This window comes from Neovison vison, chromosome 3 (assembly GCF_020171115.1).
Source record: "Neovison vison isolate M4711 chromosome 3, ASM_NN_V1, whole genome shotgun sequence".
NCBI classification, from domain to species: domain Eukaryota; kingdom Metazoa; phylum Chordata; class Mammalia; order Carnivora; family Mustelidae; genus Neogale; species Neogale vison.
In genome coordinates this window covers 232,291,125-232,319,007 of record NC_058093.1, presented here as the reverse complement: position 1 = coordinate 232,319,007, position 27,883 = coordinate 232,291,125, and the positions used below count along the sequence as shown (strand labels likewise).

The 27,883-nt window shown below is 41.5% G+C and overlaps 1 protein-coding gene across 2 annotated transcripts in view; it reads left to right on the top strand.

Annotated features, from left to right (window-relative positions):
- The window catches only part of PTPN11 (protein tyrosine phosphatase non-receptor type 11), an 85,698-nt gene that overhangs the window by 20,309 nt on the left and 37,506 nt on the right, over positions 1–27,883 (top strand). For both annotated transcript variants that reach the window (XM_044244237.1, XM_044244238.1), the window contains exons 2-6: positions 2,471–2,593; positions 9,445–9,639; positions 12,650–12,842; positions 17,396–17,512; positions 18,175–18,288. In XM_044244237.1, coding sequence (XP_044100172.1) covers positions 2,471–2,593; positions 9,445–9,639; positions 12,650–12,842; positions 17,396–17,512; positions 18,175–18,288 — 742 coding nt within the window. The remainder of the gene's footprint in view (positions 1–2,470; positions 2,594–9,444; positions 9,640–12,649; positions 12,843–17,395; positions 17,513–18,174; positions 18,289–27,883) is intronic.

The following is a 27,883-nucleotide window of genomic DNA, read 5'->3' as shown; positions in this document are numbered from 1 at the left end:
TTTTTTTTTTTTTTTTTAAAGATTTTATTTATTTGACAGAGATCACAAGCAGGCAGAAAGGGAAGCAGAGAGAGAGAAGGGGGGAAGCAGGCTCCCGACTGAGCAGAGAGCCTGATGCCGGCCTACAGTTCTGGGATCATGACCTGAGCCGAAGGCAGAGGCTTTAACTCACTGAGCCACCCAGGTGTCCCTATTTGTGTGTTTTTAAAATCTTTTTATTTTGAAATAATTTCAAATTTATACAAATGTTATAAGAATAATACAACTTCGGTGTACTTTTAACTCAGATTTAGCAGCTAACATTGTACATGTTTGCCTCCTCCCATATGTATACACACACTGTATGTATAACTTCAGTCTGAACCATTTGAGAGTAAGTACCAGATATGATGTCTTGTTACTCTAAAATACTTCAGTGTGTATTTCCTAAAAACAGAGACACAGACATAGTTAACAGTATGCTTGTCAAAATCAGGAAATTTACATTATAATATTATTATCAAATTTCTGCCTTCCCCTGGTCAGTGATAACGCCCAGAAAGAACCATGCAGTGTATTCTTGTGTTCTTTTTCTGGCCTGTAATCTGGAAAGTTCTTTCTTGGCTGTCCCCTCCCCCTTCACAGTTTTGACATTTTTGAGGAATACGTGCCAGTGAGTTTGTAGAATGTTACGCACTTGGGGTTTGTCCGATGTTCCTCCGAATTCGATTAGGTAATGCTTTTTTGGCAGGAATAGCACAGAAATGGCACGTGTTCTCAGTGCGTGTTGTGATGCCAGTTTATTTTTTTATTTTTATTTTTTTATTTATTTTATTTTTTTTTTAAGATTTTATTTATTTATTTGACAGAGAGAGAGAGAGATCACAAGTAGGCAGAGGCAGGCAGAGAGACGGGGGGGAAGCAGGCTCCCCGCTGAGCAGAGAGCCCGATGTGGGGTTCGATCCCAGGACCCTGAGATCATGACCCGAGCCGAAGGCAGCGGCTTAACCCACTGAGCCACCCAGGCGCCCCTGTGATGCCAGTTTAATCCATAACCGGTGGCGTTAACTTTCATCAACTGGTTAAGATAGAGTCTGTCAAGTTCTCCACTGTGAAGTTCATGAATATTCATTATTTGTTAATTAATAAGCATTTTGTAGGGAGGTTCTTTGAGTTGTTGTAAATACCATCCTTCCTGAAATGTTCACCCACCAGTTTTAGTGTCCTCTGATGATTCTTGCCTGAGTCATTCATGTGCTGGTTACTAAATGGTGATTTTCTAATCCTCTTATACCTTCTATACTGCTTATATATTACATATATATAAAATATTATATATTCTATACTGCTTATATATTATTCTTTGTGATTCTGTTGCAAAGAGCTTTCCCTTTGTCCCTTTTTTTGTTTAAGATTTTATTTGTTTATTTGAGAGAGAGCCAGAGCTCTAGGAGGGGGAGCGGCAGTTGGGGGAGGGAGAAGCAGGCTCCCCACTGAGCAGGGCTCTGTGGCATGGTAAGGTACTCCAAGCTCATCTTACTTTTTTAGTGCCCCAGACCTGGAATTAGCTCTTTCTCCAAGGAACCCAGTTTCTTTTGTTGGAGAATGGTATTTAGAAATCATGATAACGGGGCTGGTTATGCTGATGGCTTCTGGGGTTTCATTGCTTCCAAGCCCTTTTGGAAGAGAGAACTAGGAAGATACATATGCATCTGCATGCACAAAAGCACATAGACGTACACAGAACCATACATCTGTATTTCTGCAGCCATCTCTATATGTGTATTAAAAAGTAGAGTTTATATTGCCTCCAATTTTTTTTAAGATTTTATTTATTTATTTGACAGACAGAGATCACAAGTAGGCAGAGAGGCAGGCAGAGAGAGAGAGAGAGAGAGAGAGAGGAGGAAGCAGGCTCCCTGCCGAGCAGAGAGCCCGATGCGGGACTCGATCCTAGGACCCTGAGATCATGACCTGAGCTGAAGGCAGAGGCTTAACACACTGAGTCCACCCAGGTGCCCTATATTGCCTCCAATTCTAATCTGCTTTATTCTGGTTTTCCCCTTTCCATATTTGTATCCCCTCTCTAATAGTGAGAAACCTGGCTCTCATTATCCTTAATATGTTTGTTTATTCACTAGTTTCTTTCTTTACTTGGGTAATTCTACTCCGTGTGTTCAATCTCCTGGCCATATGGACTGTCTTTCAGGGCTTTGGGCTCGGCTTCATACCCCCATCCCCAGTCCCACTGACCATGCCCCTGGCCCCACTGACTATGCTAGCAGGATCCCAGGATCCTTCCAAGAGGAAGTCTAGGAGGGGGGCAGTGATTAAAGAGAAGAGGGGTAAGAGGAAGGGAAGGTCCTATTTTATATTTTTATTAGCTACTCTACTCATGGGCATTTTAGCTGTCATGGTGTGGAAAGTAGTGCTTTCTGGAGAATTTCTGGAGAATTGTGGTTTTCATTGCTCTATTTTTCTCTCACTCAAGATGGTTTCACCCAAACATCACTGGCGTGGAGGCCGAAAACCTGCTGTTGACAAGAGGCGTTGATGGCAGTTTTTTGGCGAGGCCCAGTAAAAGCAACCCTGGAGACTTCACCCTTTCCGTCAGGTAAGTTGGAAGAAAAAGAGAACACTGCAAGGGTTTTTCAGGTGGGAAATGTTGAAACCCTTCCAGGACAACTTGCTACCCTCATTGAGTGTTTGAAGGCCTGCCTGCGGGCCTGTGGCAAGGCCTGGTCTGCGTGTCAGATGCGACTCAAGCCCGCTTGCAAGGCTCAGGCGTGGCCTCCTGAGAGTAGGGATGTGGGAATGCGGCACAAGGGGTGTCATCATGGGCATTTCTTCTCCCTTGAGGAAACCCCTGAGGGTGAGGTGGACAGAGTGTTGCAAGTCCTTAAGCCACACAGTGCTCCATCCTGGTTCTCGTCATCCTGAACCTGGTGGCCTGCATTTTTCCTTTTTCTTTCTGTTGATTTCTTTTTGGGAAAATTGCTTTCTAAGAGTTACTTCAGATCAGTTTTCTTTTTCAAGTAATTAACATCACTGAGGAAGTTGTGGTCCCTTTTGTTCCCCTGCCCAGTCCCGTTCTCCTCCCTCTTTCCCCAGAGGAAACCACCATCGAGAGGTTGGCATATATCCTTCCTGAATGTGTTTTTATACTTGTACTGTCTTGGTGCTATTGTGAACAATATAAAGTTGGTGTGTGTGTTTTTAGAATTCATATCCATGGTCTTATAATATATCTGCTATTCTGCAACTTCCTTTTTAAAGTTTTTGAGTTCTCTGCTGATCTAATTCTTCCTTTTAATGGCCAACATAATTTACTTACTTCTTAATTAAAAAAAATAATAAAAGCAGATTCAGATTCATAAAGCAGTAGAGTTATAGCTCCTCGAATAATCTAGAGGAAAGGGAATAAGTACATAAGAGAAAGTTAGTTTCTAGAAAGATTCTGTCACATTTGCTCATAGAGACATGTAACAGGATGCTGGTCATACTGTTCAAAAAACTTTAAAACAAACTAAAACCAACTCAATGTCCCACAATAGAGGGTTGGATAAACTGGTCGGTTTATTTAGGATTCCCTTTTGGACTTGGGAAATATCTTTTTGGGTTAGGTTAGTTTTTTTGAGGAGCCCCTGTCCTTAGCTTTTACTTGTGTTCTTCTTTTTTAAGATTTTACTTATTTATTTGAGAGAGCGCATGCGCGTGAGAGCACGAGCAGGGGGATGGGGGAGAGGGAGAAGCAGACTTCTTGCTGAGCAGAGACCCTAATGCGGGGCTGGATCCCAGGACCCCGGGGTCATGACCTGAGCTGAAGGCAGAGGCTTAACCAACTGAGCCACCCAGGCACCCTTGTGTTTCAGTTCAAGGAATGGATCTTTCAATCCTAAGGATTTACCTCAGCACAGGCTTCTAACTTAAAGCTGTGTGATATTTGGGCTGTAAGAGTTTGGTTGGAGAGCATTTGATGCTGCTGCTGCCGCTGATAGCAGACGTGACTGAGGACTTGACATATGTACCAGGCCATTGCACCACGCACTCGGCGTATATCATTGTATTTAATTTTCCTGACAGCCTGGGAATAAGTTCCACAATTACGTTCATTTTGCAGATGAGTAAGCCGAGGCACAGAGGTTAAGTTAGCTGGTCTCACGACTTGTCAGTGGCAGAACCAGGGCTAGAGAATTGGTGTGATTTTTTTCCCCATTTTTCCTCAACGTTTTTTTGTTTTTTTGAAAAATGCCTGACCTGCAGAGAAGGTGAAAGGTGAATATAGTGGACATGCATATTCTCTTCACTAGCCAGTGTTTTGTCATATTTGCTCTTTCTGAGTATGTTTGTGTATATACTTTTTTCCCCCTGAGCTTTTTGAAAATAAGTTGCAGATAATCAGGATATTTATTTTTTATCTTTATTTTATTTTATTAAAAAAATTTTTTTAGAGATTTTATTTTTAAGTACTCTCCATACCCAGTGTGGGGCTCGAACTCACAACGCCGAGATCAAGAGTCTGCATGCTCTACTGACTATGCCCGCTTGCCAGGTGCCTTTATTTGCATCTTTAAATACTTCAGTGTATATGGCAGAGAAACAAGGGCTTTCTGGACAGCTACAGAATCATTAAGAGTAATACATTTTAACCTTGCTTTAATAATCTTGTCAAATATATAATATACCGTCTGTATTCAGACTTCCCTGATTATTTCAGTAATGGCTTTAGAAGCAATTGAGTCTCTCCACCTTCCACCCCTCCTCTGCTCCTAGACTAGATTCAGGAGAATCTCGTCAAAGATCATTTATTGCATTTAATTTGTATGTTTCTAGTCTCTGTCTCCCTCCTGACCTTTTCTTTTTATCCCCATCTTTTAGCTTTTTGGGGAGTCAGGCCAGACATTTCTTGGGTTGTTCTTCAATCTCAATTCGCTGATTGTTTCCTCATTTTCACATTCACATGAAACATTTGGGCAAACACACTCCAGAGGTGATGCCGGACCACCCCATTATTTCACAGAGTGCCTGTTTGGCCCATTCTTTGGTGTTATTTGGTTTAACCGCTGGATTCAGGTGCTTGCCAGATTTTTTCCTTACAAAGGCGCCTTTTTCTTTTTGTAATTATTAAGTGGTCTGATGGGTGATAGTTTGTATCTTCTTCCCCAGCATTTTCTCTCTTCGTGTTTTTAGCATTCGTCGATGAAGTTTGTCTGAATAAATCATTTATGGCACCTGAACAATTATTTTTCTAATTCTGTTATTTCTTTCTTTTTCCTTTTTTCTTTCTTTTTTTTTTTTAAAGATTTTATTTATTTATTTGAAAGAGAGAACACGAGCAGGGGAGGGAGTCAGGTGGGGAGAGAAAGGAGAAGCAGACTCTCTGCTGAGCAAGGAGCCAATGGGCACTGGATCCCATGACCCTGAGATCACGAGATCATGACCTGAGCCAAAGGCAGATGCTTAATGATTGAGACACCCAGGCGCCCCACATTATTAATTTGATGTTCTAATTGCCCCACATTCGGTTGGCGTGGTTCCTGTATCCTTTTGACATTTCTCCAGTGATCTTTGAGTACATCCTTGCCTTCTGGCTCTGTGAGATGTTTCAGGCTATTTTTGTAATTTTTTTACCCCCGAAGCCTGGAATCATTTTGTTTCTCTCAAGAGGCTTGAGTCTTTCAATGGGAAATGGTGTTCAGGAACCAGGATTTAGAAGCTAGGTGTGTTTATTGCTTCTTGGCCCTCACAGTAGACAGAGCTGGGAAATAAATATATATATATTTCAGACCAAGTGTTATTACTGATAGTTCCAGTTCAGTGCAACTTTCTTACCTTTTGCCATTCCATATTTGTGTTTCCCTTCTCTTGTATGGGGAACCCTGCTTCCAGATGCAACAATATATGACCTCACTTGGCCAATTCTATAATACAAAAATTGTTCCAGAAATACTATACCACTGTCGTTCCTTTTTTTTTTCTTTTTTTTTTTTTTAAGATTTTATTTATTTATTAGACACACAGACAGAGATCACAAGTAGGCAGAGAGGCAGGCAGGGGGGCGGGATGCAAGTTCCCTATTGAGCAGAGAGCCCGATTGGGGCTCCATCCCAGGACCCTGAGATCATGACCTGAGCTGAAGGCAGAGGCTTAACGTTAACACTGAGCCACCCAGGCTCAGTGGAATTAGTTTTCTGTGTATTTGTGAGTTAATTATAAAGCGAGATTTCTATTTGTATTCAGTGTTTTTCAGGTATTCATTTTTTTCTGATCTTTGTTGATTAAATTATATGTTTGGAGTATGTGAAACATTTACAAGATTTAAAAATAAAACTGTATAAAAAGGTATTTTCTGAGAAATCCCCCCCCTTTTTTTGTGGGAGAAATCCCACTCTTATCTATGCCTTGCACCATTTCTATCCATCCCTGAAGGTCATCATTTCCCTTAGTTTCTAGTTTATCCTTTTGTTTCTTTGTACACATGAAGTAGAATACTATCTTTCCCTATAGTTTACTTTTTCACTTACAGAAATCTTTTAGTCATCTTTCTCATCTTTGTAGTCAACTGGATAGTGTATAAATGTATACAATTTCCCTACAGATAGGAGTTTAGTTTTTTCTAATATTTAACAGTGACCGATACGGCTGCAGTGAACGGGATCCTATTTTGCATATGTTCTGTGCTTATGAAAAAGCTGTCTTTTCAAAGCTGAGAAGTGATTTCCTGGGAGGGAGGTGACTGGTGGGGGAGACAGTATATGCAGAGGTGGCATTGCTTTATCAGATTCTTCTTCGTAGCGATTGCACCATCTCGCGCTCCCACCAGTCTTACGCGGGGGGGCCCCGTTTCTCCACAGCGTCACCATTTGAGTGTGGTCAAGTTTTCCCTTTTCATTAGCTTGATAGATGAGAAATGGTGTCTTTGCGAATTTTAATTTTTATTTCTCTCAGGATTGAAGGTGAGCATCCTTTAATGCATTTAAAGACCATTTGTGTATCTTTTTTGTGAACTTAGAACCACTGCTTTTGACAGTTGTGCGACGTGGCCGTCTTTCACTTTTTCTGTTTCTTTGTCTGTGCGTAGCCGCTGTTACAGATGTCCGCGTGCCTCTGTGTGTGCGTGTATGCGTGTGTATATGATGTGTTTATTGTTGTGCTTCTGTGCAATCCAACCTTTATATTATGTGCCCATGCTTAAAAATTAATCATTATGTTACCTTATATTCAGTTCATCAAGGAAGATTCCCCCTCTCTCTTTTCCTCCTCCTCCCACTCTCCCTTTATAATCTTGAGGAAAAAAATACAGAAAAATACATAAAGTTACGTGGAATCACTCATGTTGTATTTATGGCCATTTTCCCTTCAAAATAGAATATAAAATAAAACAATTTCCCTTCACTCACCATCCTTGATCCTTTGCTTCATTTTGTCCCATTGGCAGCTAGTCTCATGAGTTTGTTATACTTCATTTAAAAAAAAAAAAAAAATATATATATATATATATATGTTTGTAATATAATAAGTAACATTACCTGGAAATAGTATCTTCACGATAATAAAATATAACACATATATATGTGTGTGGGTATGTCTGTATCTTAAATAATCTATAGTATTACTGTGTGTGTGCTTAAATTTTCATAAATGGTACATCCTGAGCATATCATTCTATGCTGTGCTGCTTTCATGCACGATTATGTTTTTGAGCTCCATCTGTGTGGCTGTGTATTAATGTCGTTCATACCTGAAATATCTTTCTTCGTGTTATGGCGTTAAGTAAAGGCTAGAAATGGGAAGCTCAGATGTTCATGTAGAGTCAGATATAGTTGACCCGAAGGTGAGGGTGACCGGAAGGACCCTCTTTACCCACTGGAGAAGGTTTTCACGAATAATTAGAAGTAGGCATTGTCAGGAACATTTTGGGATGGCTTTTTCTTATTGTCTTTAGTCTCCATGTTCTTTTTTATTTGGTAGAAATGTGTTTATATCTTCCAGAGGCTTCATCAATAATCTGCAGGATCAGATTAAAAGCTCATATAGGTCAATGGTTATCATTTTGGAAGTGCCTGGCCCCTTGGTAATGATGAGTGTCCTTGTGATGTAGTCATTTGTTCAGAAAACTGAATGGAAATTACAGGCTGCTTAGGCTAACCAAAATACCAAGTTTTATTTATTTAATGTTTCTTTTAAGATTTCATTTATTTATTTGGCAGAAAGACAGTGAGAGAGGGAACACAAGCTAGGGGAGTGGAAGAGGGAGAAGGAGGCTTCCCTCTGAGCAGAGACCCCCCAATGCGGGGCTCAATCCCAGAACCATGGGACCATGACCCGACCTAAAGGTAGACACTTAACGACTGAGCTACCCAGGTTCCCCTAAAATACCAAGTTTTAGAAACTTTTGATCAATGTTTTGTCACCTCAATGGGAAAACATTTTAGCTATCTCGTGCTGGAAACTGTCAGTTGTCTGTGTTTTAAGGTACAATTAAGGTCTGTGATTATTTAAGGTATGATTTAAGGTACGATTATACATGGTATCTTAAGTGTACAGTGACATGAATTTTGACAAATGTATTTATTTATGTTACCAACACCATAGTCAGAATATTTTCATCACCCTAGAAGATTCCTTTGTTCCCCTTTCTAATTTCCCTCCTTCTAAGTAGCTACCACTATTCTCTAACCCTATAGACTAGTTTTGCTTATTCCGCAAGTTCATTGACAAATGAAGTCATACAGTACGTATTCATTTGTGCCTGTCTTCTTTCTCTCGCTCTCTTTTTTTAGAGATATTATTTTTAAGTAATCTACACCCAATGTGAGCCTTGAACTTACAACCCCAAGACCAAGAGTCACATGCTCCCCTGACTGTGCCAGTCAGCCATCCTTGGCTTCTTTCTCTTAATGTAATGTTTTTTGAGATGTATCCCTGTAGTTGTATATTTTAGTGTTTTTTTTTCTTTAATTGCTGTGTAATGTTTTATGGTGTGAGTATGTAACTATTTATCCATTTTGGTGATAAATGTTTGAGTTTCCAGGATTTTTCTATTCCACATAAAGCTGCAATGAATATTCTCATACCAGTTCTTGGGTAGCTATATAGTTTCATTGGCGGGGGGGCAAAATACTTACAGTGGTTTTATTGGATTAGAAGATAGATTGATGTTTAATATATGTGTCTCTATTTATTACTGATGAGAAAATTATTATCACTTAATATATGCAATTTGATAGGTTAGAATTTCAAAATAGAAGTTGTAGAAGGGAAAGGAGCCAAGAAACAAAGCCTCTTGGTGTTGAAATGTTGACCATGTGGTTTTCACTCACCACATTTATTACAGGAAAAGTATAAACTGGCTTCTTGGGTGTGTTGCAAGGTTTAGGCAGAATCTGATACGGAATATGACATCCATTTATACTAGTATGGCTCTTTATTGGTTTTTGTTTTCCCCCTAATGGACTCTTGTAGAAGAAATGGCGCCGTCACCCACATCAAGATTCAGAACACTGGTGATTACTATGACCTGTACGGAGGAGAAAAGTTTGCCACTTTGGCTGAGTTGGTCCAGTATTATATGGAACATCACGGGCAATTAAAAGAGAAGAATGGAGATGTTATTGAGCTTAAATATCCTCTGAACTGTGCAGATCCTACCTCTGAAAGGTCAGTGACTGTGGTGCATTTCTTTGATGCTGTAGGTGTTGTACGAATGCATCGTGGGGCCTTGGCTTTATCTGTTTCCCAAGCGGTCATCTTTGTAACTCAAGTTGTTTTACTGAAGCAAGAACCACAGGATCAGATTATTTTCTGAGCGCCCCTTTCTGTAAAAGCTTCAATCAGTGTTCCTTACACTTAGTTTCGCAGGGCTCTCAGACAATTCCTGTATATACTTGGTACGTGCAGTCATTTTCAGATGACTGAACTTGAGCTGATCATCTCTGAGAGCTCCTAGAGCAAAACAGCTGCTAAGGGAGGCGCCAAAACAGCCGCAGTGCCTGTGCTCGCTCCCGACCAGCTATGCATCGGTGCCACCAACAGAGGTCAGCTTAAGCTCAGCAGCCGAAAAGCGGAGCTCAGAGGGTTTTTCACCAGTTCTGTTCTGTTGTGTCCACAAATGTGGGAGAATGACCTTACCTAGAGGGAGCTAAATGATTTCAGAGGGCTTCTTCCCCTTGTATAGGAACCAAGCTGATGAAAACCAGGACTTGACTTATTTTTCTTAATTTTATTGGTTTTCGACATTTCCAGTCTCCTGTCTGACTCAGGACACATTCAGGGTCTCTTTGTTAGGTTTGTGTATTTTATATCTCCAGACAGCTTTCTTCAGCTTGCCCCTTTATGTCAGTTCTGTTTTAGGCGGATCTTTTGTTTCCCCAGATACCACTGCAGCTTCAAGCAAAAGGCTGTTGGCCAACTCAGTTTATTTCTAAATTTTACTCTGTTCAGTTGAGTGTGGATGAAAAATAACTCAAAGTATATTCCTCTAGCGATGAGCCATTAGTGCTATCCGCCACGATCGTGCTTGCTCTCTCACCAAGGTCCTGGGGGGAAAAGCCACATTAGTCATATAACTATGTTAAGATTTTTTAAAAAGTTGGTCTTTATTTATTTAATCTCTACCCCTCCCTCCCCAGCATGGGGCTTGAACGCATGACCCCGAGTTCAAGAGTCTCAGGCTCTTCCAACTGAGCCAGCCAGGTGCCCCTCTAAAATGTTTTTTATAGTACCTTTTTTTTTAAGATTTTATTTATTTATTTGACAGGGAAAGAGAGAGAGAGACAGTGAGAGAGGGAATACAAGAGGGGAAGCGCGAGAGGGAGAGAGGGTGCTTCCCACTGAGCAGGGAGCCCGATGTGGGGCTCCATCCCAGGACGCTGGGATCATGACCTGAGCCTAAGGCAGAAGCTTAGCCACCCAGGCACTCCAAAATGGTTTTTTTTTTTTAATACTTTATTTATTTATTTGACACAGAGAGAGAGATCACAAGTAGGCAGAGAGGCAGGCAGAGAGAGAGGGGGAAGCAGGCTCCCTGCTGAGCAGGGAGCCTGATGCGGGGCTTGATCCCAGGACCCTGAGATCATGACCTGAGCCGAAGGCAGAGGCTTAACCCACTGAGCCACCCAGGCGCCCCCCCAAAATGTCATCTCAGAGTCTGTCCTCATGGCCCACATTAGGACTCTGGAGTACTGGGTAAAAATGCTGATTGCTGGGTTCCTTTCAAATTAATGTATTGCTGTCTCTGGTTAGGAAGCATGGAATTTTACATTTTTAGCAAACTCCCTCACCCTTTCTCTAGATGTTACATGCTTTTAGAGCTTGGAATGATAACCTAGTGTATAGTCCAAAGATACTGACATCAATCTTCGAGGTTTTTGAAGTATTGGTTGGAAATGTTAAGAAATTTGGAATGCTTAAATTAATTTATAGTGAAAATCCTTTTTTATGTAGTATTCACATACTAAAGCAAGGGCACACATTCAAATGATTTTTTTGTTTCTATCATGACTTTCTATTTTAATTTTTTTAAAAGATTTTATTTATTTACTTGAGAGAAAGAGAGCATGAGTGAGGGTGGGGGGGTTGGGGAAGTGGGGAGGGGCAGAATCAGACCCCCCACTGAGCAGGGAGCCCAGTGTGGGGGCCATTCCCAGGATCCCCAGATCATGACCCAAGCTGAGGGCAGATGCTTAACTGACAGAGCCACCCAGGCACCCCCATTTTAAGTTCTTTAAATGGCTGTGATTATATAGTTGGTCCTTTTGGAGTAGGGCATGGAGAAAACACAAAGTACATTTTTTTTTTTAAAGTAATTTTTTTTTTTTTAAGATTTTATTTATTTATTTGACAGATAGAGATCACAAGTAGGCAGAGAGGCAGGCAGAGAGAGAGAGAGGAGGAAGCAGGCTCCCTGCCGAGCAGAGAGCCCGATGTGGGACTCGATCCCAGGACCCTGAGATCATGACCTGAGCCGAAGGCAGCGGCTTAACCCACTGAGCCACCCAGGTGCCCCCACAAAGTACATTTTTAAAAAAAGATTTTATTTATCTGACACAGAGAGAGAGATCAGAAATAGGCAGAGAGGCAGGTGTGGGGGGTGGGAAGCAGGCTCCCCGCTGAGCTCGATCCCAGGACACTAAGACCATGACCCGAGCCTAAGGCAGAGGTTCTGAGCCACCCAAGCACCCCACAAGGTACATTTTTTAAAAATGGGAGATTTAAGAGAAAATGGGAAAGATTGAGGGCATTTGTTTACAAATGACTGTGGGATCATTTGAAGTGTAATGGTTTTTCTTTTTTTTTTTTTTTTTTTTAAGATTTTATTTATTTGACAGAGAGAGGTCACAAGTAGGCAGAGAGAGAGGAGGAAGCAGGCTCCCTGCTGAGCAGAGAGCCCGATGCGGGACTCGATCCCAGGACCCTGAGATCATGACCTGAGCCGAAGGCAGCGGCTCAACCCACTGAGCCACCCAGGCGCCCCTGTAATGGTTATTCTTAACATCTTTCTCATTTTTCCTGCCTGCTTGGGATGCAAATTGTCCCGCGTGGGATTGGCCAGTCTCTTGGAGGAATGGATCTGTTTTTTAATTGTTTTTAGGAAAGCTGGATATATATGTGAGAGAATACTGTGAACCCGTGGCAAAACTCAAATTGATTTTCATTTAAAAAAATTTAGGTGGTTTCATGGACACCTCTCTGGGAAAGAAGCAGAGAAATTACTAACGGAGAAAGGAAAACACGGTAGCTTTCTGGTACGAGAGAGCCAGAGTCACCCTGGAGATTTTGTTCTTTCTGTCCGAACTGGTGACGACAAAGGGGAGAGCAATGATGGCAAGTCGAAAGTGACCCACGTCATGATCCGCTGTCAGGTAAAGTCCCGCTTGAACCCCAGCTCTGGCAAAATGTCCTCTTCGGGTGATTCTTCTGCTGGAGGAAGACAGATAGCACTTCCGAAGTCAGATTTTCTGTGCTCAGGCACAGGCTTATATGCTTTCAGAACATTATTTATTATAATTGTTTCATCATTTCAGAACTTTATTAAATTACCTCTTTCCAGTCTATCGCTGGCAGATTAAATCATGCCTCAGAGCATCATCTTTTACCCTGTACCACCTGATCTGTTTTGGCCGGAGTTGGCCTCAGTCTCCCTGTTCCTGAAGTGATGGCCTCGGCTCCTCTTTAGGGTTGTCACAGTCTGGCCTGATACTGTATTTGCCTTCTTTCTGGAATTCGTGCATCAAGGCTAGAAGAATTGAACTCTTTCTCTTTCTCTCTCTCTCTTTCTTCCTTCCTACCTTCCTTTCTTTCCTTTCCTTCCTTAGATTTTATTTTTGAGTAATCTTTACACATAATGTGGGGCTCAGTCCCGTGGTGAAGAGTCATATGCTCCACCAACTGAACCAGCCAGGCGCCCCTGAACTCTCTATTTCTTGTGATTTTTTTTTTTTTAAGATTTTACTTATTTATTTGTCGGAGAAAGAGCACGAGAGAAAAGCATACAAGCAGGGGGAGCAGCAGGCAGAGGGAGAAGCAGCCTCCCTGCGGAGCAGGGAGCCCAATGCCAGACTTGATCCCTGGACCCTGAAATCATGACCTAAGCCAAACACGGGCACCTAACTGACTGAACCACCCAGGCATCCCTCACTATTTCTTGTTTTTAATGTGGTTGCAGGACTAAGGGCTAAGGAGGTTAATTTTTGGTCAACTGTGTCAAACATTCCTTAAAAGAAACTATTTACTTATTGCTTTGGTTTTTAAATTAAATTAAATATATATTAAAAAACCCCAGCTTTATTGAGGTATGATTCACGACCATTCAATTCACCCTTTTAGAGTGGACAGGTTTTTGGTATATCCACATATCCAACTACCGACACTAATTCCAGAACATTTTCAGCACCCCAAAAAGAAACCCTGTGTCTATTACCAATCACTCCTCATTATCTCCCCTCCTTTCAGCTCTCAGCATCCCCTAATCTACTTTATATTTTTATGGATTTGCCACTTTTGGATATTTTATATAGATGGAATCATGTAATATGTGGTTTTGCCTCTGGTTTCTTTTACTTTGGATAATGTCTTCAAGGTTTATCCATATTGTGGTGTGTGTCAACCAGCTCTTTATTGTCAAAACATTCCATTGTATGGCTAGAGTACATTTTGTTTATCTATTAAAAAATTTATGGGCATTTGGCTATTATGAATGCTGCTATGAACATTTGTGTACAGATTTTTGTGATACTCTATTTGGTGAGACAACATCCTCATATTTTCTTTTAATTTATAAAGTACAGTTTCCTTTAGTTCTTTGAACATATTTATACTAGCTGATTTCAAGTTTTTATCTGGGCTTTCTCAAGGACAGTTTCTATTGAGTGCTTCCCCCCAATGTTGGTCCAGACTTTCCTGTTTCTTTGCATTTTTCCTAATTTTTTTGGTTAGAAACTAGACATTCTAAGTAATATAATGTGGTGATTCTGGAAATCAGATGCCATCTTTTCCAGGGTTTGTTGTTGCTACTTTTTCTTGTTTCTGTAGTTATTGTTGCTCTTTCTGTGTTTTGTGATTTTCCTTTATTCTTTGCTATGTGAGCTACTGAAGTCTTTGCTTTGTTAACTTAGTGGTCAGTTAATGATTGAACAGAGATTTCCTTAAACGCCGTGAACCATTAAGTCTCCCAGCCTTTGCCACAGGGGCTGTGTATGTGTGTGTTGGGGTACAGTTTCAGTGTTCTGGCAGATTACAACTCTGCCTTAGCCTTCACTTTCTATTTGTACAGAACCTCAAGGTCAGCTGGAGGGGAAGATTAGGGTTTCTTTGGATCTTCCCTGAACTTCACACAGCCCTGCACATACACATAGCCTCCTAGCTTCTTAAGAATATGTTAGAGTCTTTTTTTTTTTAACTCTTAAATTCCAGTTAGTTAACATACAGTGTAATATTAGTTTCAGTGTACAGTATTGTGATTCAGCTTGTCCCTTCAAAAGCCAGTGCCCATCACAAGTGCACTCCTTAATCCCATTACCTATTTCCCCCATCTTCCCACCTGCCTCCTCTCTGGTAACCATCAGTTTGTTCTTTTTAATTAAGAGTCTGTTTCTTGGTTTGTCTATGTCTGAGGTTTTCCACGCCTTCCATGGACATTGCTTAGATTTTCCTTTTTTTTCTTTTGGTCACTGTTTTATTTGGCTTAACTGGAATTGCCAGTGCAGGCTGCTGTGATATTAAACGGTTGCTGCTGATTGTTTTGGGCAGATCCCCTGAAGACAAGGCTCTAAGTCAGGTCAAATAAACATGGGCTCTGAAAACAGGATTTTTCCAGGGAGATGCTAAATAGGCCCAATACAGGTATATCTCAGAGATATTATGGATTCGATTCCAGACCATTGTGGTAAAATGAATGTTGCAGTAAAGCAAGTCAAATTAATTTTTTGGTTTCCTGGTGCATATAGAAGTTATGTTTATGCTGTACGGTACTGTAGTTTATTGAGTGTGCAGAAGCGTTGTGCCTGAAAAACAATAGACAGTATACTTTTCTTTTGGACAACATACCTTAATTAAAAAATGCTTTATTGCTAAAAAGTGCTAACCATCATCTGAGCTTTCAGCAAGTCATAATCACTGATCACAGATCACCATAACAAGCAAATATAATAATAACGAAAAAGTTTGAAATACTGAAAGAATTACCAAAATGCGACACAGAGACTCAAAGTGAGGAAATACCATCAGGAAAATGGCTGTCAATAGACTTGCTTGATGCAGGGTTGCCACAAACCTTTAATTTGTAAAAAATATTTATTTGTAAAGTGCAATAAAACGAGGTTTGCCTGTAGGGATTATTCTCTGGGGATCGGTCTCTTGAGAGAGGTCCAGATTCATTCTCTTCCCCTCCAGCTGTGCGAGGTCGCTGGCTTTCACAGCTACTGTGATTATGAGGTTGTTGGTTTTCAAGGCTATAGAAGAGCTAGAGAGAGATACATGGGAATATAGGGCAAGTTAAAATGTCATCATTTGCTCCTTACCAAGATGCAATCATTTTTCTTGAATAAATGGTCCTTGGAGTGTTGCAAGTTCTTGGTTAGTTTCTAGAGTTCTGAAAAATTTGATGACAATTTTTACTAGTTTTTTTTTTTTTTTTAAAGAATTTTTATATGTTTGTATGTCAGAGAGACAGAGCACACAAGTGGGGGAGTGACAGCGCTGAGCAGGGAGTCTGATGTGGGACCTGATCCCAGGACCCTGGGATCATGACTTGAGCCAAAGGGAGATGCTTAACCGACTGAGCCACCCAAGTGTCCCTTTACTAGTGTTTTTGTTGCTTTTATTGAAGAAAGGATTTTCAGAGGTCTTTCCTTTGTCATTCTGAAAGTGCTTCTTCCCTACTCTATTTTTTTTTAAGATTTTTAAAAAATATATTTATTTGACAGAGAGATCACAAGTAGGCAGACATGCAGGCAGAGAGAGAGGGGGAAGCAGGCTCCCTGCCGAGCAGAGAGCCTGATACAGGATTCCATCCCAAGAGCCTGAGATCATGACCTGAGCTGAAGGCAGAGGCTTTAATCCACTGAGCCACCCAGGCACCCCCACAATTTAATTTTTATTTTTTTTTAAGATTTTATTTATTTATTTGACAGAGAGCGAGAGAGACATCACAAGCAGGCAGAGAGGCAGGCAGAGAGAGAGGGGGATGCAGACTCCCTGCTGGGCAGAGAGCCTGATGTGGGGCTCGATCCCAGGACCCTGAGATCATGACCTGAGCTGAAGGCAGTGGCTTAACCCACTGAGCCACCCCGGCGCCCCCACAATTTTATTTTTAAATAAAAGATCATACCCAAATATCTTCTTATATAATTTCTAGGGTATCGTATTTTCTTAATAATAATAATATCTTTTCCTGTTGCTTCCCTTAAATAGCCCATTTTGATCTTTTTGTCAGAAAAAATTTCCTGGCCTCTGTTTATAACTTCCCTTTTAAATTTTCATTGGAAGAAGAAAGTAACGACATGTATGTTGGCTTTTAGTGCTGCCTACCCAGCCTTGGAGTTTGTTGTGTTTCAGAGAGAAGTAGTTATTTACCTTTTCTTCAGCAGCCTACTGTATAGTTTCTTAGCCTATATATGTAAATAAATAGTAAAGAATACTGTTTCTCCTTTCTTTTAACTTCTTAATTAACTTAGGAAGGGGACAATTTTTTGCATCCTAGTTGCTGAGCAATACTTAGAGCTGCTCACACCTCCCGGTCAGCTCTTTCACTCTGGCTCAGTCTCTCCAGTTCCATTATCCTTGCTTCCTCTCCTTTGTACTCCTCCCGCTGTTTGATCTTGGGGGGCGGGGGGAGAGCCAGTCTCTGTACTTCAGTTGGGAAAAGCAGTAATTTAGCATAAAGGTAATAAGCAGGATTTTTTTCTTGTCTTGAAAGGAACTGAAATATGATGTTGGTGGAGGAGAACGGTTTGACTCTTTGACAGATCTTGTGGAGCATTACAAGAAGAATCCCATGGTGGAAACACTGGGCACAGTACTACAACTCAAGCAGGTGAGCATATGGAAATCTAAAGCCCCATCTCCTTGTAAAGTTACAAAAAATCCCAACATAGAATATTTCAAATAGAGAGTAGTAAAGTAGTCTCATGAATTTCCCCACACTCATCACCCAGCTTCAACTGTGATCAGCTAACCAAGGCTTGTTTCATTGTTCCTGTGCTCACTGCCCTCCTCCTGTGGCATTTGGAAGCAAATTCTACATATTACATAATTTCCGTGATTATCTCCAGGTGTATCTCTAAAAGCCCTCATAGAGTTTTTAAAACAAGCTTTTACCAAGTTTGCATCTAGATCAACCTTTGGTTACCTTTGGGTTATTAAACTTAACTCACTTTGGAGTAATTGCTATCTTGAAGTTTACCTAGTGGCAGATTATGTCATCGCTCTAAGTAATATTGTAGTCTATTTATAAAGAAAAATAGGTTTGAATATTAGCAGAGTAAAGTGTGTGTGGAGATTGAAGAAAGACATATTTCCTCACAAAACAGAAAAGAAAGTGAAACTATTTGAAAACTTTTATTGTGAATTACTGTGTCCTTTGAATTTCCTGTCCTTGCCTTACAAATGATCAACATGAAACTTTTTTTTTTTTTGCATTAACACTTCTTTTTTTAATACTTTCTTCATTTCACACCAACTGCTGAATTTGATTAGCCCCTCAACACAACACGTATCAATGCTGCTGAAATAGAAAGCCGGGTTCGAGAGCTAAGCAAATTAGCTGAGACCACAGATAAAGTCAAACAAGGCTTTTGGGAAGAATTTGAGGTACGTTATTAAGTTTTTTTTTTTTTTACATGAGTTATTAAATCCTATTTTTAATGAGAGAGAAGTTGGCCCTGTATTTGGAATTGGATCTAAAAGACCTGAATCTGTGTTCTTTCTTAATTCAGCCATTGATTGACATGGAACAAGTTGCTGAGGGGGCTTCTTTGAAATAGAAGGGCATTGTGTTCTGGGAGAAGGGAGTTGGCAGTTAATATTAAATGAATGAGCCAATAGCTCCATTTGCCTCTTTTGGTTTGGACTGCTGGCAAACACCCAGAAAAACAAAAGGATCTAATTCCTTTGGAAGATTTCCAGCATGGGCTGGCTTCTTTAGAAAGAATCTATAGCCTTATTGCAGTGAACAAGTAAAAGTGAAATACCTCATGGCAGTTTTAATTTGGGAGTTGCCATTTATAACTTTGGGAAGTTAAGTGAACTGATTTTTTTCCTGAAACCAACTTGGGTAGGAGAATGTGTCCAGAGGGAATGTGCTGTGTTCCTGTTCCATTCTGGTATGTCACTTGCCAGTTTGTATTGTAACGTCATTCTCTCTCTGCTCATCCATTGGACTGCAAACTTCCTCAAAAACAAGAGTTGGACCGTGCTCGCTTCGGCAGCACATATACTAAAAACAAGAGTTGGACCATACTTACCTTCATAGTTCCTCCTAGCATGTGGCACAGTGCCTAGTACATGGTAGAACTTCCATAAATAGTTGTTGAATGGGTGTTTATATTTAGCTAATATTTGTGTCCACTTATTATTACTCTTCTATTTATGGGAACAGTAGACTATGCCATACTTTCTATTTATGGGAACAGTAGACTATGCCATACTTTCTATAGGACTTTAGACTTCATAAATATTTGTGGGATGAGTGAGTGAATGGCCACATGAAGTCTTTGAAACCACAGTAGGGCAGATCAACTTGTTGAGATAGACATCATTTCCGTTTTACAGAGGAGGAGCTGTGAAGTAAATTGTCCAGGGTCTACACCACAAATACTGATTGTACTGCGGCATTGAGGTTGAGTGCACAATAGAATGGACCTAGTCCTCGCTCCACGTTGCTGAGCAGGAACTTGAGCTCAGGTTTATTCCTTTACCCCAGGCATGGGGTTAATCAAACCGAGGACATTGTGGTGGACAAGACAGACAGGGTTTCTGTCTTGAAGGAGCTTCCCTCTCTAGTTGAGAAAGGGAAGACAGTGAGGGAGGGCATCACCAAGAAAGTGATGATCAACATAGTGAGTCAGGATTTTTAAACCTCAAGCTCAGTGCTCTTTTCATTCTGTCCCGCCAGTGGAGAAAATAAAGGGCAGCATTTCTATTCATTTTAATTATATTCACTTTATTTCATTCATTTCATGTAGTCTTCATAAAGCCTTATGAGGTACGATGGATAAGTACAGAAATTCTACAAACCTTACATTAAAATTTGAATGGAGAGGGGCGCCTGGGTGGCTCAGTGAGTTAAGGCCTCTGCCTTCAGCTCAGGTCATGATCCCAGGGTCCTGGGATTGAGCCCCGCATCGGGCTCTCTGCTCTGCAGGGAGCCTGCTTCCTCCCCTCTCTCTTCTCTGCTTGCTTCTCTGCCTACTTGTGATTTCTCTCTCTCTGTCAAATAAATAAAATCTTTAAAAAAAAAATTTTGAATGGAGAAGCTATTTTTCAAAACTTTTTATTACACAAAATTTCAAATATATACAAAAGCGGAGAGAAGGGCATAATCCTAAAAATGTGTCTGTCACTGAGCATTAACAATAGTTGATATATGGCCAGTCTTTTAAAATTTTATTTATATATGTATTTATTTATTTAAAATATTTTATTTATTTGTTAGAGCACAAGCAGGGGGAGCACCAGGCGGAGGGAGAAACAGGCTTCTTGCTGAGCAAGGAGCCCGATGTAGGAATACATCCCAGGACCCTGGGATCATGACCTGAAGCCAAAGGCAGATGCTTAACTGACTGAGCCACCGGGTGGCCAGTCTTTAATTACTCCCCACTGATTCCCTGAGCCTTGGCTTATCTTTTTTTTTTTTTAAGATTATATTTATTCATTTTTAGAGAGAGAGAGCACAAGCGAGAGCTGGGATAGGGGCAAAGAGAGAGGGAGAGAGAGAATCTCAAGCAGATTGCTCACTGAGCATAGAGCCCTACACGGGGCCTGATCCCACAGCCTTGAGATCATGACCTGAGCCAAAACGAGGAGTTGGATGTTCAGCTGACGGAGCCACCCAGGTGCCCCAGCCTTGGCTAATTTATTTATTTATTTTTAAAGGTTTTATGTATTTATTTGACACAGAGACACAGTGAGAGAGGGAACAGAAGCAGGGGGAGTGGGAGAGGGAGAAGCAGGCTTTTCACTGAGCAGGGAGCCCGATGTGGGGCTCGATCCCAGGACTCTGGGATCATGACCTAAGCCAAAGGCAAACACTTAACAACTGAGCCACCCAGGTGCTCCATCCTTGGCTTATCTTGATGCCAATTCCATGTGTTTTTTCATCTATAACTATTTCATTTCAAAAGATTTTAACCAGAATATCATTCTCACAACTATTAACAGTAATTCCTTAACATTAATGGATGTCATTCACTGTTCGCATTTTCCTGATTGCCATGTGTGCACGTGTGCACATACACACAGTTTGTGTGAATCAAGAACTGCTTTTTCCTGTTTAATTAAGAAAAAAATTTGAGGGGCGCCTGGGTGGCTCAGATGGTTAAGCGTCTGCATTTGGCTCAGGTCATGATCTCTAGGTCCTGGGATCGAGCCCCATGTCGGGCTCCCATCCCAGTGGGGAGTCTGCTTCTCCCTCTCCCTCTGCCTCTCCCCCTGCTTGTGTGCTCTCTCTCCCTCTAATGAATAAATAAAATCTTAAAAAAATTTTTTTAATGTAATATATAAAACAGATTTGTATAAAGAACCCTCTATCATTATCAGCTTTGCCAAATATTATTTTATTAATAAATACTCTGTGTTTATGGAATTCTTAAAAATTAATCAAAATACTGTTATACATCTAGAAAAAGTAAAAGCTCATCAAATACCAGTATATCATGCTAGTTGTTTTATAATTAAAAAATTTATTTGTTGGATTATGAGTCAGATAAGCTTCACACATCTCTCTCTCTTTTAAAAAATGTATTTTTTAATTTTTTTTTTTAAGATTTTATTTATTTATTTTATTTGTTTATTTGACAGACAGAAATTACAAGTAGGCAGAGAGGTAGGGAGAGAGAGAGAGAGAAGGGGAAGCAAGCTCCCTGTCAAGCAGAGAGCCCAATGTGGGGCTTGATCCCAGGACCCTGGGATCATGACCTGAGCTGAAGGCAGAGGCTTTAATCCCCTGAGCCACCCAGGCACCCCTAAAATTTTTTTTTTTTTTTAAAGATTTTATTTATTTATTTGACAGAGAGAGACCACAAGTAGGCAGAGAGGCAGGCAGAGAGAGAGAGAGAGGAGGAAGCAGGCTCCCTGCCGAGCAGAGAGCCCGATGTGGGACTCGATCCCAGGACCCTGAGATCATGACCCGAGCCGAAGGCAGCGGCTTAACCCACTGAGCCACCCAGGCGCCCCTAAAATTTTTTTTTTAAGATTTTATTTATTTATTTGACACACCGAGAGAGATGACAAGTAGGCAGAGAGGTAAGTGGAGAGAGCGAGGGAAGCGGGCTCCCTGCCGGGCCAGAGAGCCTGATGTGGGGCTCGATCCCAACACCCTGAGATCATGACCTGAGCCAAAGGCAGAGGCTTAACCCACTGAGCCACCCAGGCGCCCCTCACACATTTTTCTTTTTTAAAAGTCTCCTGTTTCTTATATTTTGGCTCCCTTCCATCCTTTCTTCCCTCTTCCTTCTTCTCCCTCTCCCTCATCTTTGTGTGTTCAGGCTGCTACAGGCGGGCTAGTTATGAACAGTAATGTGTTTCTCATGGTCCTGGACGTCTGAGGTCAGGATGGCAGCATGGTCAGGTGAGGGCCCTCTTCTGGGTTGTAGACTTCTTGTATGCTCACATGACAGAAAGGATGAGGGAACTCTGTGGGGTCTGTTTCTCCCTCTCTTTTTATATAGAAAGATTGCACGCATGCATGTGAGCAGGGAAGGAAGGCAGAGGGAAAGTAGCAGAGGGGGAGAAGAGAGAGAATCCCATACTTAATCCTGTGACCCTTAGATCATGACCTGAGCCAAAACCAAGAGACGGACACTCAACTGATAGAGCCACCCAGGTAACCTTAGGGGGGTCTCTTTTATAAGGATACCCCACCTCTTAATATCGTCAACTTTGGGGGCTAGAATTTCTTTCTTTCTTTTTTTTTAAGATTTTTTATGTATTTATTTGATAGAGATTACAAGTAGACAGAGAGGCAGGCAGAGAGAGAGGAGGAAGCAGGCTCCCCACGAGCAGAGCGCCCGATGCGGGGCTCAATCCCAGGACCCTGAGATCATGACCTGAGCCGAAGGCAGAGGCTTCAACCCACTGAGCCACCCAGGCGTCCCTGGGGGCTAGAATTTCATTCAACATGAATTCTGGGGGAACACAAACATTCAGACCATAGCACACTCTTTATTGTTGTTGTTAGAGAGAGCAGGTTTGTTGTCCTGGAAGTTCTTTATGGTCTGGGTTTTGCTGAGTTGTGTTTACTAAAAATGGTTTAATATTTTTTTCCATTAAAGAGCAACAAACCCAACACGTCTTAGGGTAGATCCTTCAGAGGTGGATAGTCTCATTCCTAGGCTTTTAACTCGCTGGTAATAGTCCTCTCTGTGTGGTTGTAAACTAACGGGCTATATAATTAGGTTATGGGTTTCATTTTAGGTTTGGGTTTTAGAAATTTTATTTGTAAGTATATGAAATGTTGCCTTTGATCCTAAAGTCAAACCTAAAAAGTGTATTCAGAGAAATCTACCTGATACCTCATCTTTTCTCCCTTTATAGCCATTTTCCAAAAAAGTTGTAGTGTATCATTACATTTTAAAATACAAGCAAATATGTATATATTTCCATATCCCACTCTTTCACAGATAAACAGTAGCGTAACTTTACAAGTTTTTTTCCCAGCCTTGCTGTTTTCACCATCCTGGAGATCATCCATAGTATTATCTAGAGACAGTCTTCATTTAGTTTTACTGCATAGGACTTCATTATGTGGATGTACCATCGTTCTTTCTGCCTATTGATGGGCATTTGGATAATTTCAGTGTATCACAAAGAGAACACAAGGAGTGGTCTTGTGCATGCATCTTTTCCTATTTTTGCTGACTGTTGTTAATAGTAACATTTTTAAATGTTTCACTTTAAAAAAACAATGGTTGTTACTCATCATTAATTTTTATTATGTTATACACAATTTTGGTTAGTGTATTTAAAGTCTGAAAAATACCATTTTAATTAAAATTGAAAGGTATCAAACCTTCTTGGTAAAGATAAGAAATAGCAAGCTACTGTGTGATCTAGATCCATGTTCATCTTACACATTCTTTTAAAATGGTAGCCAAGATGATCATTTGTACACACCACTTTTCCTTTACAGTGACTATGAACTTTCAAAAAAATGACAGCAGTGAGGTGGGTGTCTATCATAGTGGTGGGTTTTTGAACACTAAGTTCACTTGGGCAGTGCTTAGGGAAACAAAGTAAAATCATCCCAGAGAGCTTGTGACAGTAGGGGTGTTTTCATGATCTTGTTGGTCGGATCAAGATGTGAACTCAGAACAACTCCTAGCCTGACTTTTCTGGCCTTGGAAAAAGAACAATTCTACATGCTAACCTGATGATTTCACGCTGTGATATTTCAAATTCACATCTTCTTTTATACATCATTAACAACAAAGGGGAGATTGAGTTGGCTTTTGGGAGAAACGGAAAAAACAAGATCATGTCTGTTCTCTGTAGATGTCAGTCTGCAGAGCACATGTCTGTGCTAAGTTGTTATTCACTGTATCAGAGTTACTAACGTTAACCCTGATAGCAAAGCTAGATCTTTCTGGATCTCTTAGGTACCTCCTGCTCAAATCTAGTTAATTAAAAAAAAAAAATGCCCTTTGAGGTTGTGGCCAGGGGAATATGGCTAAGAACAGAACCAAATCATTATAGAAAAAATTAGATGTGTAGAACTGGAGACTCACCATAAATCCTTTGAAACTGAAGTTTGATCCCAACAGCAAGGCAGGAAGACATTATTGTTTTGGCGATGGTTCTTTAGTTGTTTCCTGGGAGGTGACAAATTTGGGATCAGTTCCTTCTTACCATGTGTTCTGATGGTCTTTAAAAGTGAACCAGAGCTCTAAATTCCAATGCCTTTCCTAACTTAACTCTGACAGCTGTGTTTTGTTTGTCTCTATGCCCGACTCTGTTATCCGTAAAACTCTGTGTGTCCTTCCAGGTATGTTACCCCAGAAGACACTTACAAATTACTTCCACGTTGGACGCATCTTAAATAGATTTTCTTGTGAAGCGCTTTGAGTCTTTTTTTCTTTTGCTTCTAAAATAAATTCAGGTTGTTGATCTTCTAGGGTTATGTTGTAGGATGAAGACATTGTGACCCCAAGTCTGATTTTTTTCCTAGAGACTGCCCATTTTTGGTCTGTGTAAACATCTTGTGTCTCTGGTATATTTCTCCTTTTAAATGGGAAGAAGCGGATAATAGTTCTAGATTTGTTTGTAATGAAGTAAAGTTCTGCTGAAATGAGATACATAATTGAAAAGGCAGGTTATGATCTTAGAATTCTGTGCCTGTGATGTGCCTTGTCTGAAACCTGAACTCAGCCCTTGTGCGTCTTAGTGATGTGCATACTGCGTGGCTGCATTTTGAGGGTCTTTGCACTCTCTTCCAAGTATTGTAATACTTACAGTGTAAGGTCATTGGCTTTTACTTGGAGAAAGACCGAAAGTCTTTGCAGGGTTCTTTTTTTTTTTTTTTTTTAAAGATTTTATTTATTTATTTGAGAGAGAGACAGTGAGAGAGAGCATGAGCGAGGAGAAGGTCAGAGAGTGAAGCAGACTCCCCATGGAGCTGGGAGCCTGATGTGGGACTCGATCCCGGGACTCCAGGATCACGCCCTGAGCCGAAGGCAGTCGTCCAACCAACTGAGCCACCCAGGGGTCCCTCTTTGCAGGGTTCTGAGCATAGGAGGGATGTGATCATGCTGGCTACCACATGGGACACCCTCTGTAAGGGGCAGACAGAAGCAGGGAGACCAGCAAAGAGGCAAATCACAGTAATCCAAGCAGGGAAATGGCAGTGGTTTGATTCAGGGTAGCAGCAGCAGAGGTGGCTGGGTTCTCGAGATGTTTTGAAGGTAGAGTCGATGGATTGTGTGGTACAACAGAGTTGGGGCAAGGATTTGATGAAAGTTTTTGGCTTGAGCCATTGGTAGGATGGAGTCACAATTTACTGAGATGGAGAGACTGGGAGAATGGGTTTGGGGGCAGGTGGTCAACTTTCATCTTGGACTTGTTAAAGTTTGAACTGCCTGTTCGACATCTGATGGGAGTAGGATTGTTCCTGTGGTGTTATGGGTGGGCCTGTACTAGAATGTTCCTTTCTCACTTCATCTTACTACCACTCCTCAGTTCCCAGCCTCAGGGTCATTTTTTCAGGAAAACCTTCCTGGATCCCTGTCCGCACACCTGGATCAGTTCTTATTACACGTGCACCTAGTAGCTGCCCTTTCCTTGATAATCCTTGCTGTCCTTGGGCTTCATGGGCACTCTCTGTGGCTATTGTTTTCATGCTTATCTCTTGTACCGTGAATTCACAGAAGCAGATGACGTTAATAGGTCTGTTGGAATAACAAGAGGTTTTGCTGAAATGAAACCATAAAGGTGAACAGAAAAAGAGAGAGAGTTAATCCTGCTATTTAAGGTCTCCTGTGTGCGTATTATCCTAAGGAAAGAACCCAAAGCAGCCCGTGGGCCATACAAGGACAGGTAATCCTGTTTTATTTCCTGCAGCCCCCAGGAGAGACTACAGGAAAGCCTGGTGTGTGGTAGATGCAAAGGATGTGTTTGTATTGAGTGTTGAATAGAAGTTGTTTTCAGAGGGGAGAGAGAGAGAGAAAGAGGTATTGGATTCAGACTGTATATTCAACAGGGAACAGCTTTCTGATGCTTAAAAAGTATGAGGGAATGTTCCAGGCTTTGCTTTGAGATGTGCCTCCTTATTCCCATGCAGTTTTCATGGGGAGGCCCTGCTTGAGGATTGTGAACGCACATTTTAGTCTTCGAGATTACACACTTACATCTACACACTTGCCCAAGAAGATCTGATTCAGGGTGGCAGGAATGAATTTCAGAAAAATTTTAGCTTTGAACCTCCTGTTTCAGACTTAAAAAAACAGAAAAACCAAACCCACAGCACACACCCATACAAACACCACACAACATCATATCCACTGGGGTTATTTTTTTCCCAGCACCGTAAAGCTCGTTTTGCTTAGTAATTTGCTTTTTGTTTTTAAAGCCCGTCCTCCTCCTGTTACGCAAGCCTCTCTCTGTCATGGTCTGAAGCTGTTTTCAGTTTGTGGGCATTGCAGTCATTTCCCTGACAGCTACACAGATGTCTTGGATCCTGCCAGCAGCTCTGCCAACCGACATGTCTCCAGGAGGAACTAATGCCTGTCTTTAAACCCACAGTCCGGTTTGATTTCCTTAAAGTGATTACATCCTGCTCAGGGGAGCTATAAATTCTATTTGGAGACGCTTCAGTTTTATGGAAACAAGACTTTAACTGCACCCCAACGCTGTGTCTAGAATCATAATTCTGGCTGGCGATCTCTAGCAGAAATCTTCCTTCCCCTTGGTGGCTGAGCCCTACTGCCCCCGAACAGCAGCCCCCCGCCAGGGCTCCAGCCTTGTGCTGAAGAAGGTGCCGGGATGGCAGGCCGGAGCCGGAGCCAGGATTTCCACGTCGGCCTGCGCTCCCAGTTGCTTAATAGGAGACGTGCTGCCTTCCTGTGGGCAGGGTACTGCCGCAGTTCGAGGCTTTATTCTGCAAGCTAAACGCTCCGTTCTGGAGAAATTCTTTTGTTTCCTTTGGACTGTTTCTCTTTCGGCACCTCTCTCTGTTCTGTTCTTTGCCCCTCCGGTGTCAGGTTTCTCTTTTTGGAGTTGGGTCATTTTGCTGGAGCTGCTTGACATCTTCCCAGAGCACAAGAACTGTAGGTGCTTTCGGGGGCTTCCCCATCTCTGCCTCACATTTCCCTTTTGCCCTTAAACGACCTTGCTTCTTTCCACTGCAGCCATCGTCCTCTGTCTTCTGCATCGGAGTGCCCAGTGCTGCGGCCTCCATTTCTTCTGAGCTCCTGCCCATCTCACCTTTGGGATGTGACTTCTTCCAAGGTAGTGAGTGAACACTGGTGGCAGACCCCAGTGGCTTTCTTATTGTGTCATAAATAGTCTTTGCTGTAGCCTCTCTTTCCCGGTGCTGTTTTGGAGACCACTGTCCAGCTCCGCATTCCCACGGTTTGCTTTTCTTGGTTTTTGTGACCTGTGGCAGCATGCACCTGGTTTCTGCCTCCTTCCCCTCCTTGTGCCTCTTGCTGTTCGCTGCTTGTTCTCCTGACCGGCTAACTCTGCTGGTTCTCGAAGA